The sequence below is a fragment of the Esox lucius genome, chromosome 16 (genome assembly GCF_011004845.1).
Source record: "Esox lucius isolate fEsoLuc1 chromosome 16, fEsoLuc1.pri, whole genome shotgun sequence".
NCBI lineage: Eukaryota > Metazoa > Chordata > Actinopteri > Esociformes > Esocidae > Esox > Esox lucius.
Window position 1 is genome coordinate 10,319,752 of NC_047584.1, and position 20,334 is coordinate 10,340,085.

The following is a 20,334-nucleotide window of genomic DNA, read 5'->3' on the forward strand; positions in this document are numbered from 1 at the left end:
ATTCGTCTTATTATTTCATGATATTTATCAATGACGTTTATTGTTATTTAGAAGAAGAATGTCGTTATTATTATTATTTATATTATTGTCTAAAAGAAGAAGAATGTCATTTTTATTATTTTGTCAGTCTGAATTATATTTTGGTAATTCAAAGCCTTTTATTACTGAACCCAGTCCATGCGCAACTGCCGGGCCTAACCCTGAAACGTCATGTAAAGCGCACAGACTCGCATCTGAAGGAATACATATAAGTCAAATGCTTTGGTAAAGTCACACAAATGAAACCTTGAAGTCCATGTTGCACAAAAATAAACACTGAAGTTTGTAATTATGTTGTTGTTTTTTTTACAGTAGGTCATAATATATCACATCTTTTGGTTTGTCAGTGCGTTAGGATTTTCTTTTCTGCGCTGTTAAGGTTTCATTTCTCTCCGCCATGTCCATGTGCAATATTTTGTTGTCATCCATCCACCAAAGATCACTCCAAATATAACTATTAATACTGTTTTATTTTCAGTTTACATCTCTGCACTGGCATAACATCAGTGCACGAGGGAACTGCAGCAGGGGCTGAGTATACGGCTACACATTTTTTACTTGAGACAGGTCAAAATAAAAGTCCGGTCTCTTCACACATGCGCACAATTAACTCTTGCACAATTTTGGGTATACAACAGTCAGTATCATAATCAAACAACATAATATAACATAAATGATGAGAACATATAACTCAACATGCGCATTTCCGCACTAACTCAAAACGTGCGTACACCACCTCCTGAGCTGGCGTAGGATTTGAGAGTGCCGTACGCCAACGTCCAGATTGATAAATCTCAAAGTCACCGTGGTTTTGGGTGTACGCCAGGTGTACGCTGGAAATTTGGTGTACGCACTTTTGATAAATGAGGGCCAATTTGTCTAAGTTCATGAAACGCTTGAAGTAATTGTTGGACTGTGTATGCATGTAACACTCTCATTCGGGGAGACCAGGGTTGAGCTAGTGCAATTGAAGTGTTTGGTTATATTGCTCTCGCCCCACTATAGCGATGTGATTTTTTCTTTGTGAAAAAATGATCCTCTACTTAAAAAAAAATTGTTCTGTCACAGTAAAAACAACATTGGCAAACTCCAATCGATTGAGGCACATGCCATATGCAGTTTATGTTATAAAGCTGACCTTTTCTAACACAGCTCATGGGCTTACTGCATTAGACAACAAGCTGTCTTTTGACAATTGACATTTTTGGCTTGTTTACAACATAAAAATGTATCTCAGGTGCAAAAAAGTCTTGTTCATCTAAATAAAACATTCCTAGTGTAAAAACGCACATAGTCGTCAATCTGCCGTCCATCGTCCATTTAAAATTGATCTTTTTGCTGTCCTAGACATTTCATTTTACAGCACTTTGGTTGACACTTGTTTTCAAATGTGCTTCATCAATAAATGTGACTTGACTTGGCCTGATGCCAGATGCTGTGAGGTTTCTGCAGTAACCATGACAGGACAACATTGCAATGTACTGTAGATAATTTCAATACCACTACCAATATGTCTGCTAGTTTACAGTACTCTTTTTAAACTGCTGCTAGTGTACAGTGTTTATGTATATTATTGCTTTATCTACTTGCTATATTTTTGCTGTTTATATATGTTTCTTATTAATTCTCACTATGTAGTTCTAGTGTGCTATGCTACCATTCATAAGCTTATTACTCTCATATGTATCTATAATATTCAATAATTCTACCAAATTGCTGCTAGTTTACATTTTGTTATGTATATTACTGCCATACTTGCCATATCTATAATGTTCAATAATATCACCCAGATCGCTGCTAGTTTACAGTACTCTTTTTTTAAACTTCTGCTAGCGTACAGTGTTGTGTATAGTGTTGCTTTATAAAAAAAAATTGTCAGGCTATATAGTCTATATAGTAAAAAGACCAGCTAAATCTACATCAAAATATTGTTTTAATCAAAGATGTAATAAGCTTTGTTGATCTGTAATATTTTGTTCTTATGCTGTACAAAGTAGATGTGAATTCAATGGTTTACATGTAATATGTTCTCATAAAAAAACATCTTCCTGTGGTTAGGGCACATGTGAATAAGGTGGCCTTCTTTTAACTGTAACTAAGCTACGGTTTACCATCAACCAACATGTTTCAATGTATGTCAGTTGAGTAACAGAAAATAACATGCTTTGCATACATATACAATATGTCATGGTGCGGTGAGCAGCAGCGCCACCGTGCCATAATTTCTCAAGTTCCCATATCTCACGAACACATCCCGGACTGTCACATGTTTCCCATCTTCCACACCAGGTCCCAATTTGTATCGTTTGTATGTGTTTAAATGTTTCCCCTCTGCTCCCCACATTGTGTATCATTGTTGCTGTTGCCGTCTGTATGCTGGTGAGTGTTGTTTGTGCTACTATTTGTATGTTAGTTGTTAAGTCGCGTTGTTGCGCACTTTATTTTCATTCAGTAGATTAGTTATTGTTTTCCGTTTGGTTTGTTTGTTGTTTAATAAAACCAACGAATGTGATATCTGCCTGCGCCTGGTTCCCTTAACCAACACGACACCAACATAAGTGTTACACAATAATTGCCCAGTGGTCATCACTGCTGTGATACCATCCCGACTGTTTGTCGATGTAAATAAGAATATACGGTGGGGAGAACAAGTATTTGATACGCTGCCGATTTTGCAGGTTTTCCTACTTACAAAGCATGTAGAGGTCTGTAATTTTTATCATAGGTACACTTCAACTGTGAGAGACGGAATCTAAAACAAAAATCCAGAACCATCACATTGTAAGATTTTTTTATAATTTATTTGCATTTTATTGCATGACATAAGTATTTGATTACCTACCAACCAGTAAGAATTATGTCTCTCACAGACCTGTTCGTTTTTCTTTAAGAAGCCCTCCTGTTCTCCACTCATTACCTGTAACAACTGCACCTGTTTGAACTTGTTACCTGTATAAAAGACACCTGTCCACACACTCAATCAAACAGACTCCAACCTCTCCACAATGGCCAAGAACAGAGAGCTGTGTAAGGACATCAGGGATAAAATTGTAGACCTGCACAAGGCTGGGATGGGCAATAGGCAAGCAGCTTGGTGAGAAGGCAACAACTGTTGGCGCAATTTTTAGAAAATGGAAGAAGTTCAAGATGATAGTCAATCTCCCTCGGTCTGGGGCTCCATGCAAGATCTCACCTCTTGGGGCATCAATGATCATGAAGAAGATGAGGGATCAGCCCAGAACTACACGGCAGGTCCTGATCAATGACCTGAAGAGAGCTGGAACCAGAGTCTCAAAGAAAACCATTAGTAACACACTACGCCGTCATGGATTAAAATCCTGCAGCGCACGCAAGGTCCCCCTGCTCAAGCCAGCGCATATCCAGGCCCGTCTGAAGTTTGCCAATGACCATCTGGATCATCCAGAGGATGAATGGGAGAAGGTCATGCGGTCTAAACTCCACCCGTCGTGTTTGGAGGAAGAAGAAGGATGAGTACAACCCCAAGAACACCATCCCAACCGTGAAGCATGGAGGTGGAAACATCATTTTTGGGGATGCTTTTCTGCAAAGGGGACAGGAAGACTGCACCGTATTGAGCGGAGGATGGATGGGGCCATGTATCGCGAGATCTTGGCCAACAATCTCCTTCCCTCAGTAAGAGCATTGAAGATTGGTCACGGCTGGGTCTTCCAGCATGACAACGACCCGAAAAACACAGCCAGGGCAACTAAAGAGTGGCTCCGTAAGAAGCATCTCAAGGTCCTGGAGTGGCCTAGCCAGTCTCCAGACCTGAACCCAATAGAAAATCTTTGGAGCGAGCTGAAAGTCTGTATTGCCCAGCGACAGCCCCGAAACCTGAAGGATCTGGAGAAGGTCTGTATGGAGGAGTGGGCCAAAATCCCTGCTGCAGTGTGTCCAAACCTGGTCAAAAACTACAGGAAACGTATGATCTCTGTAATTGCAAACAAAGTTTCTGTACCAAATATTAAGTTCTGCTTTTCTGATGTATCAAATACTAATGTCATGCAATAAAATGCAAATTAATTACTTGTATCAAATACTTGTTCTCCCCACTGTATTTAATAATTGACTTCTTAAAGTTATAAACAAAGACATTGTATTGTCCGAGGGACCTACCGTGCATCAGTCCAGATTATTCTCTTTTCAAGATGATCCAAAGTTAGTCCGTTGGGCCAGGCTCCTATTTCCATGTCCTTGAAAACTATGTGTCGTCCTCCTCCGCTCATTGAAGCTGCCTCGATACGAGGGAAGGTAGCATCCCAGTCTGTCCAGAACACGATTCTAAAAACATTAAATCAATTAGGTGAAGGTTTAACACCCTTTATACATCATACAAAAAAAAGTGTATAAAATACAATTATTCAAACTAGACCATAAATAGTAATTGGAAATCCCAATACATTTATTAACGGAGTGGCTGCGATTCCGGACTGTCTAGAATCTGAATTTCTTTCAGATTTCTGATCATGCCGGATCCACTAGACTAGATGCCCCTAAAGAACATTAAAAAGACAAACAAAGAAAGTAGTGTCTGTTATGTAATTGTGTTCTTTTTAATTGGTTTCAGTCCCCAGGACCTGTATCGATGCCTTTCACTTATTCCTGCTTCAGAAGTCTGGAACAGCAAATATGGCAACAGTATGCATGTGCATATTGCCCCCTTGCACGATAGTAAGGGAGGCAAAGAAGAATCCAAAGACGTTTCAGAACGGCAGTCTAGTGGAATTTAGTGGTTATCAAGTCTCCAAATCAAATGTTAGACACCACTTCCATGTCAATAAGCTCATTGGAAGGCTTTCAAGGAATAACATGCTTTGCATACATAAAATATAGTAGTAGATCAGCGATGCTTTGGGGAACTGAAAAGGGCAGTCCATATCTCAAAAATGAAGACTATCAAGGATCTTGAAATGTGCTTCATGGAGGAGTAGTCCAAGATCCCTCAAAACTATGCACTCACCTGGTCAGACTTCACAGAAGAGACTCTATTATCCACTCCAGGGGATATTTCACAAAATATTTATTGGGGTGACAATACTTTTGAAACTATATTTTGCAGAAAAAATTCAAACTACTCCATAAAATGTTTAACTTACTACTTGAAATTAACACAGCCAAGGCTATTTAATGGTGCAATTTTTTTTGTTTTTCTTTCATTCGTGAATGACATTGATACAAAAACTATCCAAATGTGACGATAAGAGACTTTTTCGTAAAATGAAAAGACGAGAAAATCATGGAAACCCCTACTCTTTTACTGGCCAAGGGCTTTTTTATCTAGCCTATATTACCCCAAACGAAAATCCACCAGAAATAGTCGCAATATAACCGTGAACAGTTTCATTTTAGGCTTACTATAACGTAGCTACTGAAGGTTGAAGCAATCAACCCAAAAAGCATGCACAGATCCATACTTCAAATATCCACCAGAAATAGTCTCAACATAACTGTGAGCAGTTTTATTTGAGGCTTACTATAACGCAGCTACTGAAGGTTGTAGACAGCAATGTTTTTATCTATCCGGAACAAAGCCTAATGCATAATTTGCTTTGAATGTGACGAGATTCAAACGCGGGACCTATAGGTTGCAGGACCTATAGGTTGGACCTATAAGTACAACTCAGTTTCCAAAAAAGTTGTGGCGCTGCGTAAAATGCAAATAAATACAGAATGCAATGATGTGCAAATAATTTCTCTCTATTTACTTGAAACAAAAAACCAGGCAAGCCTAGTTCAGCTGGCCCACAACAGAAAGTATTACCTTCTTGAGATTCGAAACAGGATCGCCCACATGAAAGGCTGTGTCGCTAACCAATACAACACAGAGCTCTAAGTTCGAGGGGTGTCATCCTCGTGTCTATCCTGAACAAATCCTCTTTTGCCACTGGCCATTTTAACAGCTAATTGGCCATTTGTGAATTATATTAATACAGTTAAACTGATGTTTCTTACAAAGTTTACCTCCACCACAAATAGTGTCTATGAACTGTTAGATTTTGAACAGCTTATTAGCCAGTAATAGGCTGTATAAGTATCTACTAACTTACTGGACTAGTCTAAGTAATTGAGCAATTGCTAGCAAGTCTGCCAAAGCTATTTAATTTCATTGCATAAGAACTTTTTTCTTTCATTCGTGAATGACATTGATACAATAACTATCAATAAAGGCGACGATAATTAACTTTTTCATCAAGTGAAACGACGAGAGAATCGTGGAAATAAAATAAATAAATGGCGAAGTTCACAATAGATTTTAACTTGAGTCTTCCACGTGAAAGGTACAGTCTTTAACCACAATGCCAAAGCATGACGCATTTCACTAGTCGCTAAACAATATTGAGCATTGTGTTAAACGTTTCTTATTAAGTTTACTTCCACCACAAAATGGCATCTATGAACAGTTAGCTTTTGCCATTGGCCGTTTGAACAGCTTATTGTCCAGTAATATGCTTACCGGTATCTACTAACTTCTTAGGAAGAATAATAAGAATTGAATTGCTAGCGAGACTGAAGATGAACGTTTCCATGCTCCGAAAATCCATACTTCGAATCCATACTTCGAAAATCCACAAGAAAAATAACCGTAAACTGTCTTATTTCAGGCTTACTATAATGTAGTCACTGGAGGTTTTAGGCAGCAAAGTTTCCTCTATATGGAATAATTCATAATGCGTACTTCACTGGGAGGAGATTCGAACTCAGGACCTACAGTTCACATGTTTGCGTCTCTAACCACTACACTATTTAACAAGGCGTACTCAGTCAGTCAGTCAGTCAGTCAATCAGTCAGTCACTCAGTCAGTAAGAGACATTCACTCTTCTTGGCCAGCTCCGCTTACGCGGTACGCCAAAAAGTACAAAGTCAACATATGTTGAAACTGAGAAATGTTTTAGTTTTTTTTGAAAAATACATACACATTTTGAATACGATGCTGCTCAACAGTTCGGGGTCTCCTATGTATTTTGTTTCATAATGCGCCAAATGTTTTCAATGGGTGACAGATCTGGACTACAGGCAAGCCAGTTAAGCACCCAGACTATTTTAATACGGAGCCATGTTGTTGTAATATGTGCAGAATGTGTTTTGATATTGTCTTGCAAAAATAAGCGAGACTTTCCTTAAAAAATAAGTCTGGATGGCATCATATGTTGCACCAAAACTTCTATATATTGTTCAGCATTAATGGTGCTTTCACAGATGTGCAAGTCACAAATGCCATGTAGACTAATGCACCCCCATACCATCATGGATACTGGCTTTTGCACTGATAACAAGCCAGATGATTTGTCAGACCACAGGACAGTTTCGCACTTTGCCTCAGTCCATCTAAAATTAGCTCTGGCCCAAAGAAGGCAGCGGCACAGTTTTCCACTTGGCTTCAGTCCATCTTAAATGAGCTTGGGCCCAAAGAAAGGCAGCAGCGTGATTTGCACATCATGGCATTCTGTTTTTCTTTACATTTTACAGAACGTCACAATTTTTTGAAAGTTTAATAAGCTTCCACAGTATTGATCTATTTAGCTGTTTTGTCAATAAATGTCATAAGTTTCAGACCTTTATGTTGAATTTTATTGTTGAATCAGTCGAGAAACAAATTCCACTACATTTTGAGGGTTATGCTCAATGTTGTTTAGTTTAAAGCATATATAGCAGGCAGTTTTAATTAACATTACATTTTTAGTATTTAATTGTAATAGTTTAGTAACAATAATAATTAGAAGAACTTCTAATGCGCATGTTATTCATTGCAGGGGCCAAGCAAATGTTAGTATAGACTACGCTGCCAATTTCAGTATAGGTTGCTGGAGATAATATAACTATTAATTTTGCTAAGAAACTTGCTTACTTGGGACTATAACTCAGAAACATAGGCCCTTTGTCACCTGCTGTTATATTATACATTGAGGCGTTACCACCCAGCACATATAGAAGGGATAAAACTGACCCTTAAGATGAGGATGGAGCACATTTGCAAGAACCTGCTAATTCAGTAATATCATTAGCAATTCAACCTTAAGGGGCAAGAAAGATTTGGATATTCAACCAAAATACCCAAATAAAGAACCTTTCCAAAAACATTCTATTTTGTCTCCAGTCGTGAATTGACTTATAGAAAAAGTAACTAAAAATGTCTTCTTTTTTTGGCAGGTCACATAATCACAATTGGATGACAGTACACAGAAAACTTTGTTGCTCATTAGCACCACTTAAAAATACTGGCTTGAATTATAAAACCTCTGGAGAACATCTTGAAATATTGGCAACAATGTTTTTATCCTTATTTTTTGTTAGAATGTCTACCAAGACTAAATACTACAAAACAGCATTATGCATTTCATAAACAGAGCCTTTTTTCATTGCCAGTGTAAAACAAAATTACTACATACAGTGTGCATAGCTGTAAGAGGGAACCATTAACAAACAAATTGGCAGCCATCTGTGTGGGTTCTAGAACTTCACCAAATGGCCCAGTGTTTCCCAGCATCTGTGACATGGGTGGAACTGGATGCCATCTGCCATTTTGACCTACTGTGACACACTGACGTCTGTAAATGAACAATGTGATTCATCTGACCATCAACAGAGTCACATCTAATCCCTTAAACAAGGAAAACATCCTGCTTTTGCCCACACAAACTGCAAGTGAGAAGGAAATGCTTAAATTAGGCATTGACAACAATGAAACAGTGTTAGGAAGAAATATCATTGAACAGATCAATAGCCCCTTATATCAATGGCCCACCCTTTGAAGTGGATTCAAGTAATTGCATTAGAATTATTGCTAGGGAGAAGAATGTACTTGAAGGCACCACAATTATTGATTAATCCTAATGTGTTCTCTAAAATGCAGTCATCCCCCTTAAAAAGTGCAGTGTGGTACAGAATATCAGACAGATTCTACAGAAAGTCTGGATGATCTTTTAAAAGGAAATAAAAACAATAAGTGTCAGGTGAAATATGTAATCAATTACTTTCGATAAATAAAACTAAGCAACACTCAACACACTAACGGCATCCCAATTTCTTTTTTTTTTACTATTTGTAAATTGTATGTCACATTGACAGTAGTCCCTGTTATATTGTTCACAGATTAATTGAAGCAATACTTTAAAAGAGATAAATGAAGTGTAGTAAAGTGCATGTCATGTGTCATTATAGTACAGGCCACAATCCTATTATAAATTATTCAATATGTTTATCATTGATAGTAGAAGAGGATAGGAGAAGAATATGAGGGTTGCTGTTTTTTCTTTTTATGATATGAATCCTGATTGACTGAGGAATGAGTATGCATAGCAAAACAGACATGGATTCAAATATTATTTTATATTATATTTTTTTAAAGCTGTCCTTGACTGAGCTTCTCTGGAACAACATAAGCATCTCAATAATGCCAAAAATGTAAACCATATTTATCTGGCACAAAGAAACAATCAAAGCATTTGAAAGAAACACAACATTATTTGAACCTAGCACTGATCAGAGTTAGCACCCACCCTTGTCCTGGGTCTAGGGCCATGGCTCGTGGATGCTCCATCCCCCCAGCTATCAGCGTGGTCCTCATCTCTCCATTCAGCCTGGCCACCTCGATCTGGTCCAGGTTACTGTCGATCCAGTACAAGTTCCCGGCTATCCAGTCCACCGCCAACCCCTCTGGAGTGGCCAGACCATGCTGCACCACCACCTCGATCCCTGTCACACCTAAAGGGAACATCAACCACAGGGTCATGATCACCGCCCCGCGGGCCTTTATACAAGGTGATGGAACAACAACCTAGACTGGTAGACTGTAGAAGGGATGGACACAACTAAACCTAATCATTTCCCCTGTTGAGAAGATTTTTTTGTTGGACGGCCAACAAAATGCTATTTTCTGGGGCAAAAACCCTTGCTAGAGAAACTTGAATGAGAACCTATTGACATAAAAGAAGATTGTTTTCTCCAGTGTTCTATTAAACATAAAAGGTTCCCCCAGTATGTCTATAATCCAGCTGTTCACAATTATTCTCGGCTGCTAGAGCCTTTTGTGGAAGGATCACAAAAGGGAGAAATAGGTGCAACAGCGGGACACATTCTATGGCCTCATGAGAAAGAGAGAAAGTGTCCCATTGCAATAGAGGCACGGTACATAGAGCAGCACAAAACACCAATCCATGGAGTAGTTCTACTTCATCAGTCTTCAGAGATGTACTATAGCAGTGGAAAAGGCTATTGAGGGGCCTATAGTCTACCCATTGTTATACTCAGCATTATTTTCTCCAATCAGTCACGTTTTCACATCTGTATAAAGCTCCCTTAAATTCTCTTTTAAAGGAGTAGTGCGTGACACTGAGCTGTATATTGTCACATTCCTTTAATAATGGTCGCATTCCATTATTATTACTTGCATTATAACACTCTTGGGAAAGAGTTTGCAAGTGAGCCTTTCACTGTACTTTTTAACAGCTATTCTGTGAGTACATGGCGAATAGACTTTGAAACTTGAAACAGCTATTCAACGGAAAAACAGTATCATTTCACAGTATCAGAGAACTAGAAATAAAACTTTATAGATAAAAAAACACACAACATAATTTTTATTGAACAATTGGGCTAGACGGAAGCCATGTTTATGCTCTACAGCTAATAGTTTTAGCATTTTATGTTTGGCATAGTAAGGAAAGTCAAAAAACACCACAGCCTCAAAGGACCTAGCTTATTAGACCTTGGCACATCAGTTGTCGAAATGGAATATCGAGCTCACCATTTGGGCCTAACATGTAGCCCAGATCGAATGTATGGGACCTACGTACCTCCAGAATCTGAAAGGCGTCCTCTGTAGATCTTATCCTCCACCACATCTGTCCAGTAGAGCAGGCTGCGATTGAAGTGGAAGTCAAGCGCAATGGTGTTCCGTAGCCCTGGCACCAGCAGGCTGTAGTCCCGCTTGTGAAGGTCTATCCGTCTTATCTCGTGCCTTATAGAGAAGATGACAAACGCCTCAAAGGGATCTGGCAGAAAGAAGAAACCGAGGAAAGGAAAAGGGACAAGTTAAAATAGAAGCAATGGATGCCACAACAATACTGACAGGAGCGACAGAAGCCAGGTAAGCTATTTGAACAGGTGCCATTAGTGTAAGACAGACTGAGGAACACATGAGTACACGCACACACACGCTCACGGACATGCACACACAGACACACACCTTATCTCCAGAGAATTCCACATACAAGGGTACTTTGAGGCAAAGCCTGTGTTACGCACGGAACAAAAACCTACCCTCCCTGCAGAGACACATATTATCCTTAATTCACAGAACAATGACAAAGAATGATGTAGAGAATACCAACATTACTTACTCGGTATGTTTACATGTCCCTAATTGTTTGTTACTCAGTTGTACTGGAACATCTCTGTACAAAAGCTGAAGCTATGGCTGTATGCATAAAACATCACCACAGACTCAATAGCACGTTTATCAAAATGAAATGTTGTTTCACAGTTTTCAATAACTCGCACATTTATGTTTTTCTTTAGTAAACATCCAATTAATTCCTTATTTAAACAGACATTAAGCACTGCAACTGACATCAATCTCCGACGAAATAAACAGAGGCGATAACTTTCAATAATGGGATTTTGAAAAGCTCAGCATTCCAAGACACTGCAATTCAGGTTACAATCCTGGTTTATGGTTGGAATATCAAGACTGCCTTGCCAGGCCACTCTTGTTAGCCAGGAAGCATCTGCAGTTACAGTACACCAGTCAACATTTTGGACACACCTAATCAATCAAGGGTATTTCCTCATGTTTACTATTTCTCACATTGTAGAATAATAGTGAAAGTATCAAAACTATGAAATAACACATATGATGTAACCAAAGAAGTCAAAATACATTTAATATCTTAAATCCATATATATTTAATATTGTATATTCTGAAAAGTTGCCACCATTTGCCATGACAGTTTTGCACACTCCTGGTATTCTCTCATCTAGCTTCACGAGGTACTGCAGTCACCTGGAATGCATTTCAATGAACAGGTGTGCCTTGTTACAAGTACATTTGTGGAATTTCTTTCCTTCTTAATGCGTTTGAACCAATCAGTTGTGTTGTGACAAGGTTGGATTGGTTTACAGAAGACCATCATAATGTCTGTACTGTAGTAGTCCATATTATGGCAAGAACAGCGCAAATCAAAGCGAAACGATAGTCGGTTATTATTTTAAGACATGAAAGTGAGTCAACGCGTTACATTTGAAGAACTTCTCTTACAGTTACCAGCCACAGAAATCAGATTGCAGATAAATGCTTCACAGAGTTCAAGTAACAGACACATCTCAACATCAACTGTTCAGAGAAGACTGCGTGAAGGCAGTTGTTGCAACGAAACCACTAAAGTTCACAGTTCAAAAGGTTTATTTGTCATTTGCAATAACAAGTTACGACAATGAAATGCTTGGTTTTCCTACTCCCGACAGTGCAGTTAAAAGTTAAAAAGTAACAGTAATTATAATAAAATAAAATAAGATAACATAATCAATCAGTAATAACACTATACAAAAACACATATCAATAATAATAACTATACAACTATACAACTGTAGTGCAATGTAAAAGTGACAGGTGTGCATGATATAAGTGGCAGATGTGCATGATATAAAGTGACTGGTGCATGGACTATGAATGGAAGGGAAGAGGGGTTCACTACTGAAACACACCAATAAAAACAGATAAGAAAAACGAGAAATGGACATTAAAGTGGTGGAAATAAGTTATTCGGTCTGAAGGGATCATCTCTGCATGTGTGGTTCCCAACGTGAAGCATCGAGGAGAAGGTGTGATGGTGTGGGGGTGCTTTACTGGTGACACTGTCTGTGATTTATTTAGAATTCAAGGTGCACACAGCCAGCATCGCAACAACATAATTCTGCAGCAATATGTCATCTGGTTTGCATTTAGTGGGACCATAATAATTATTTTTTTCAACAGGACAATGACCCAGATCACACCTCCAGCCTGTGTATGAGTTATTTGACCAAGGAAAGGGATGCTGCTACATCCGGTGTCCTGGCAGTGACCTTAAGTCAATTGAGATGGTTTGGGATGAGTTGGGCTGCAAAGTGAAGGAAAATCCGCCAACATGTGCTCAGCATCAAAACTGTTGGAAAAGCATTCCAAGTGACTACCTCATGTAGCTGGTTGAGAGAATTCCATGGGTGTGCAAAGCTGTCATCAGTCTAGAATGAGGAAATGTGTCCAAATGTTTGACTGGTACTGTGTATTTCTTTGTTGAGCAAGCAGTGTGATAATAATCTAAATTTGCTGGTGAGATACATATTTGGGGACATGTCCCAATCATTGAGTCAATGGTGCCGACTGGATAGCTGTGTATCTTGAAAAGATAATGTTGTCATAACAAGATACAGTTTCTCTCTTAATCATTGACATGCAGAGCGCACAACCGATCTATCATGGTTTTCAGACAGGGTATGGCTGTATGAAATTAGGCTGCCACTATCTAGCTGGCTTGATGTTCTGGTGCATGATGCATTTTTTTCTCTTTCTGCATATTCCAACATTATTACTCCAACATATTGTGTATGCTATTCATTCCCCAACCTCTTTTAATTCAAGTTAATGCATTCTGCTTCATAAAACACAATGCCTCTACCTTAAGAATACAGTTTAATAGGTTCATTGAGCTTAGAGACAGGTCTAAAATAAGTTGACTGCAGTGATTTAGCCTGTGAAATTCTAACAAGAGCAAATATTGTTAATATCACTGTTTTCATTTCAAGTACTTACCACCCACACAAGGCCTGCTCATTTCTAAAATATTTAATTGGAGTTTTAATGTTATTACTGTTATTATTAGCATTGTTTATGCATGTAATTGCTTTTTTTTTTTATTCATTGTTCCATTATAGTTGACCAATATAGCGTTAAGCACAGTGAACAGGGACCACTATATATCGGTGTCCTTGCCAAACCGGATTAAAATGGTTTGGCGTCAGCAATGTGGATCAAGCACTTTGCAGCAGCCCCTAACAACCAAACTCATGACTTATTTATTTTTATATCCTAAAACAAAATAAACTAGACTTTGGGAATTCCTGCTATTGAATCTTTCCAAAGTGTATAGTAGGAGCAGGCCTTCTGTAGGTGTTGGAATGTCACAGGCTAAATCACTGCTGTCACCTTACATTTAGGCCCTTGTCTAAGCTCATTGAACCTATCAAACTGTACTCTTAAGGTAGAGTGATCGTGCTTAATGAAGCTGAATACATGAAATTGTCTTAAGAGAGTTTGGGAGAAGGAATAGCCTACACAGGATTGAGTGATGGAGGTCGGAATATGCAGAAAAATAATGAATGCACAAGACCTTATCAAACACATCATACGAGAATAAAATCAGTGATGTGTTTTTAAAGGGCAGCAAATCAGCCAGACGAAACTCCAATCACATCGAAAACCAGCAAAATAATGGCAGGCTCATCTCACACAATTGCTTTTACTGCCGACACAATAAACAGTCAAAAGAATTCAGCCATACGCGGTCAGACAATCATGACACATACGCACACAGACACACAGCATACCGCGTCCAAACACCACGCCTACACTCAATTACTTCACCTGTGCTGTGGCAGCTGTCTCCGTCAGGGCCCAGCCTCCACCCTGGGTAGCAGGAACACTTCACAGTGGTCTTGTACTGCTCACACACCTGGGTGCACTTAAGGTGTCTGCTGCAGTAGTCCACAGCCTCACACGTCCTGTTGTTAGAGTCCAGGTGAAGCCCTGGTGGGCAGGAGCAGAGCACCCCCGCACCCGGTACCACCGTGCACTGATGGCTACAGCCTCCCTTGGCCGCCAAACACAAATCTGATGAGAGAGAGAGAGAGAGAGGGAACGCAGAAAGTAAGATTCCAACACTGACATGAGAGCAGAGAGAATGATAACATGGACTAAGGGCCGTAATAGCCTACTAGAGGATCAGATAGGAGGCTAAAGTCAGGGAGCTAAGGGTTTTCATCAGTGAGGATGAGTAGGTTTAGAAAGTGCATCAAAAGTTAACGGTCAAAGAGAGAGACTGTTTTCCACTGTGTCCAACCTAAGGTTAGGAAAAGAATAATCCAATATACAATATGTTGGGACATGTTTTGCATTTCAACCTCAAGAAAGATTATGTAAATGCAAATAACATTAAATTTAACAATTAAAAAGAGATTGTTTTGAGAAATAGCTGGTACAAGAAATACAGTGGCACTTTTTTTGCTCAGAGCCAGACTTCGCTATTCAAGCATGCTGATGTAAGAATTCTGCTCCATACACTGTAGAAGACAAAGATGAAATATTACATGTGAAAGAGGCTCCACTCTTCATATATGACCAGAGGGATGACGGCTTACTACTGCCAAGGTCTTTCAACAGAAAAATACGCCTTTAAGTTGCATACTATTCCTTTCACAAAATTATACGGAGAGAGAAAAGAAAAAAAATAATTCATGTTTCTTTCTTTGTATAGTCTGTTTCTAAAACTCTCCCCAGTAAGTAATGGAATCATTTTCTCTGAAGCAGCTATGCACCTGATTATTGTAAGGAGCCAGACAGGTCAAGAATATGAAAAGGTATTTTAGTGAAAAATGACACTTCTGGTCTAAAGTCTCCTAGCTTGCCATGATTAAGATGATCTTCTTGGCACAGACATGAAAGGATAGAATTTTCTCTGCAGAGGTCCCCTAGCCAGAGGTCTTCTAGCTGTGTGTGTGTGGAGGGTAGAGGAGGGCAGATGATTGCTGTGCTCCCATAGGTTACAGCTGAAGGAATGACTCCTGCTGAGTTGGCTCAAATCAGTCAGGCCACTCATGGTCTCCCAGTAAAACCAAATTGGCTATAAAGCTGCAAGCCCAGTGGGGCTTCTCTCAAAGGTTCTGTCCCATATACAGTGCTTTCGGAAAGTATCCAGACTCCTTCAGTTTATCCACATTTTCTATGTTATATGATTCATTTATAAATGTATCATATTTGCCATCAATCTACACAATACCCCATACTGATGAAACAATATTTTTAGAAATGTGTGCCAATTTACTGAAAATGAAAAACCAAAGTGTTTAATATAAATAAGGACTATTTTTCATAACACTACAAATACATCTCAGATGCATTCTGTGTTATATAATCAACACTGAGAAGTCTTCAGAACTTGAGTGAAGTCCATCTACAGTATGGCAATTAATTGGATACAATTTAGAAAGGCACACACCTGTTTAAATTAGGCCATTCTTGAGTAAAAGGCATATGACATGCTGCTTTAATTACTCCCTTGTCTGACGTGTCAAACTATTAGGCCTGAATGCCAAGCAGTACGTTCTGGAAAAATAAAATACTACTCAGTCATACAGGGAAACATGGGGGTGGGAGCATCATGCAATGTGAATGCTTCTCCGCAGCAGGGACTGGATGACTCATCGGGATTGAAAGGGAAGGTTTGAAAGGGAAGGATGAATGAAACAAAATACAAAACCTGATCCAAAGCACAATGGACCTTAGACTGGTGACGATGATTCGTCTTTCAGCATGACAACGACCCAAAGTAAACAACCAAGACAACGCTAGAGTGGCCTTAATAGGCCCAGCCAAAGCCCGAAATTGAACTCTGTTAAACATCTTTTGGAGAAACCTGAATATGGCAGTTCAATGACACTCACCATCCAGTCTGACAGAGCTTGCGAGGATCCTAAAGGAAGAATGTGAGAAACTGCCCAAACACACATGTGCAAAACTGATAGAGGCATACCCAGGGAGACTTGAAACTGTGATCGCTGGCAAAGGGTTTGAATTCTTATGTACACATATATGTAGAGTGGTGTTGCTCACCAAACAACATTTTGCTCATTGGGTTCACCTCCCAATGCAAATGATCTTGTGTATCCTGAAGCAAAGTGAGATCCATTTTACAGACATTGGCATTGTCACGTCTGGCATAGAGCCTATGGCAATGTATTTTTATTCAGCTTCCCAAAAAACCCAGGAGGCAGGCAGAAATGAATTATATTTGTAGCGAGCCATGGCAAGCATGCAAAAGATGTTATAGCGACGAGTCCTTTCCTGACAGTTTTACAAATTTCCATCAGGTTTAGCCATTATTAGTCAGATTGAACCAAATTGGCAGAGCTGTTGCTCTCTCCATCTAACTACCTCCCGAAATGGCAGAAATTAAATATAAAAAAACTAGTTTAGCATATTTTTACATATTTTTTCATAGCTGACCACTAATAAGACAGTGGTCAACTGACCACTAATAACACAAAGAATGAGGATTCACTGCTGTTGCTGTTTTTAGACAGTTGCCAAATGCAATTGTTTATGTGTGACTTTGAAGTGTTATTCATATTAATGAGGATTAAGTAAACGCCTGTAGCATTGGCTGAAATGTCGAGGTCGTCAAGGTTACCGGACATTAAGTATACAAACAACAAAATGGGGAAAAGGTTAAAGGGTCTGAATACTTTCCAAAGGCACTGTACCATTTTTCAAATCCAAATTCAAATAAAATTGTCTTATATGTCTTATATGAAAAAGCTTTCCAAAAAAGCTTTCCAAAGTATAATTTATTATAAGATAATAAAACATTGTGATATTTATATTTTAATAATAATATAAACATGAAATTAAATACAGATGTAACCTGGTTTCAAAAAGCCCTTTTTGGGAAGGACACAAACTGAACACCCATACACTCTGAGCCATGGCATCAAACAATGGTCCTTCACATGAGTCATGCAATCATTGCTGTAAAATCAACACAAATGTTCTTCAGCCAAATGGATTAGATGTACACTATTCACATCCGATTCATATCTTTCCCCTCCAATGGGCCTTGGATAAAGATATCTGTGTTGGTAGTGACTGGTAGTCTGGTTCGGTCCCAATGGTCTATGAATCGACAGTATGTTGGCGCGTCATTCGACATTGTGCTGCTCTCAAGTAATCTCTATGGGAGTTAATATATATAATCTACTCCGTAGGGAGAAGCAATATTGACTCTACCACCTCCATAGGGATAGGCAATGTTGACTCTAAAACATCTCACTCTGTGATCGTTGTGTGTTATATGAGATGGGGAAAAGGAAAATCACAGTAAACACACTCCACATGCTGGGTGGTTCTGTGAAAAAAGAAAGTCTCATACTGTTGAAAGTCATCTCTAAAACACATCTCTTCCACTTAAACACTTGGAATGATTTTTCGCAGACTTATCTCTATTTACAGTCCGAAGCTACGTGAATCACTAACATTACAGGTGGAACTACCTACCGCAGAAAGGCCCTTCATCAGACTGATCGGCACAGTCTGACCTGCCATTGCAGATCTTCTCTGGGGGCAGGCAGGTGGAGGTGTCATTGGCACAGGGGTATTTAGGAGGCTTACAGATAGCTGCCTCACACGACTCCTCATCAGAACGATCCTCACAGTCGATGTCTCCATCACACACCCAGCTTTTTGTGATGCATTTTCCTAAAAGTGTACATGGATATATACAACCACCAGACAGCCCCCCCCCCACAACACACAGACACACACATATGCACACACCCGCACACGCACACACAAAGACCCAAAGAAAAAGACAGACACATAATACACATAAATAACAAACAGACCGACACGTAAACACACAGAAACACACACAATTGTGAAATTACAGTTTGAATGATACACAATCAATATAGAACCAAAAAAACATTATTTCCAATACAATTAAAATCTGGTGAATAAACCCTCCACCAACGATATAATAACCAAAAAATTATTCTTAGAACCAGCCTCAAAACAATTCAAGGCATAGAATTATCCATATCTTACGCTGTTCAACAGAAAGTAATGTTGCAGTAATACAAAGTGTGTGGATGTGCACAGTAAATTGTATTACAGGTTTAGATACCAATTTATTACATTACATAAAAGACAAGCGATGTTGGAATATTTTGAGATGTCAAAAATATATATTCTTCCTGCCGTGAGTCCATCAACAGAATAGCATAGCAACAGTGTTGAGTTAAATGCTTCACTTCATGTGAAAACCCACAGCTAGATCAATACAGCTTACTGATACCTGCTACCAAGGGTAATCTCAAATTCCCCTTGCTCGCCATGTGAATTACAAATAGGCAGCTAGAGCAGGTGGAATCACTGCAGGGGATAGAAGCAGCCGCAAACAGATATGCCAGAATTTATCATTGTTAATGCAGCCAGGCCTGTGACTGTGTGAAGCCTGGATTACAGAGCATCCCAATTTAGAGGCCTGCGATCAAAGCTACATCCCAAGAAAATTTTATTCATCGCTGTTGCACTTTGCAGGAGGAAAGAGATGATATTACGAAATATATGCAGTTTCCATGACGAATTGTACTAGATAGAGAGTTAGGGATGCAAAAGTTTATACCAGTACAATATTAATGTTTTTATCTCTTCTATTTGATGTTGGTCGAGTGCATCATTCTAACTTTTCTCCAAGTTTAGCTTTTTTTTTGGTCAAAGAATGAACCCTACCCGACGATAGTAAAAAAGATTATATATATAAATAAGTACATACAGTGGATATAAAAAGTCTACACACCCCTGTTAAAATGCCAGGTTTTTTGTAATGTAAAAGAATGAGACAAAGATAAATCATGTCAGAACTTTTTCCACTCTTAATGTGATCTATAATGTGAAAAAGTCAATTGAAAAAACTGATATTTTCGAGGGGGAAAAATGAAAAATAAAAACCTTACAATAAACTGGTTGCATAAGTGTGCACACCTTATAACTGGAGATGTGGCTGTGTTCAGAATTAACCAATCACATTCAAACACGTCAAATAGAAGTCATTACACACCTGCCATCATTTAAAGTGACTCTGATTAATCACAAAAAAAGTTCAGCTGTTCTAGTAGGATTTTCCTGACATTTTCTTAGTTTCATCCAAGAGCAAAAACCATGGTCTACAGACAGCTTCTCAAGTATCAGAGGGATCTCATTGTTGAAAGATATCAGTCAGGAGAAGGGTACAAAATAATTTCCAAAGCATAAGATATACCATGGAATACAGTGAAGAACGTCATCATCAAGTGGAGAAAATATGGCACAACAGAGGCATTACCAAGAACTGGACGTCCCTCCAAAATTGATGAAAAGACAAGAAGAAAACTGGTCAGGGAGGATTCCAAGGCCTACAGCAACATTAAAGGAAATGCAGGAATTTTCTGGGAAGTACTGGCTGTGTGCTACACGTGACAACAA

At 38.9% G+C, this 20,334-nt stretch overlaps 1 protein-coding gene across 2 annotated transcripts in view; it reads right to left on the reverse strand.

The window, feature by feature from the left end:
* lrp1bb (low density lipoprotein receptor-related protein 1Bb) overlaps positions 1–20,334 on the reverse strand; it is a 428,510-nt gene that overhangs the window by 174,191 nt on the left and 233,985 nt on the right. For both annotated transcript variants that reach the window (XM_020055063.3, XM_020055064.3), the window contains 5 exons: positions 18,367–18,567; positions 14,683–14,928; positions 10,855–11,052; positions 9,559–9,763; positions 4,177–4,341 (listed from right to left, as the gene is read on the reverse strand). In XM_020055063.3, coding sequence (XP_019910622.3) covers positions 4,177–4,341; positions 9,559–9,763; positions 10,855–11,052; positions 14,683–14,928; positions 18,367–18,567 — 1,015 coding nt within the window. The remainder of the gene's footprint in view (positions 1–4,176; positions 4,342–9,558; positions 9,764–10,854; positions 11,053–14,682; positions 14,929–18,366; positions 18,568–20,334) is intronic.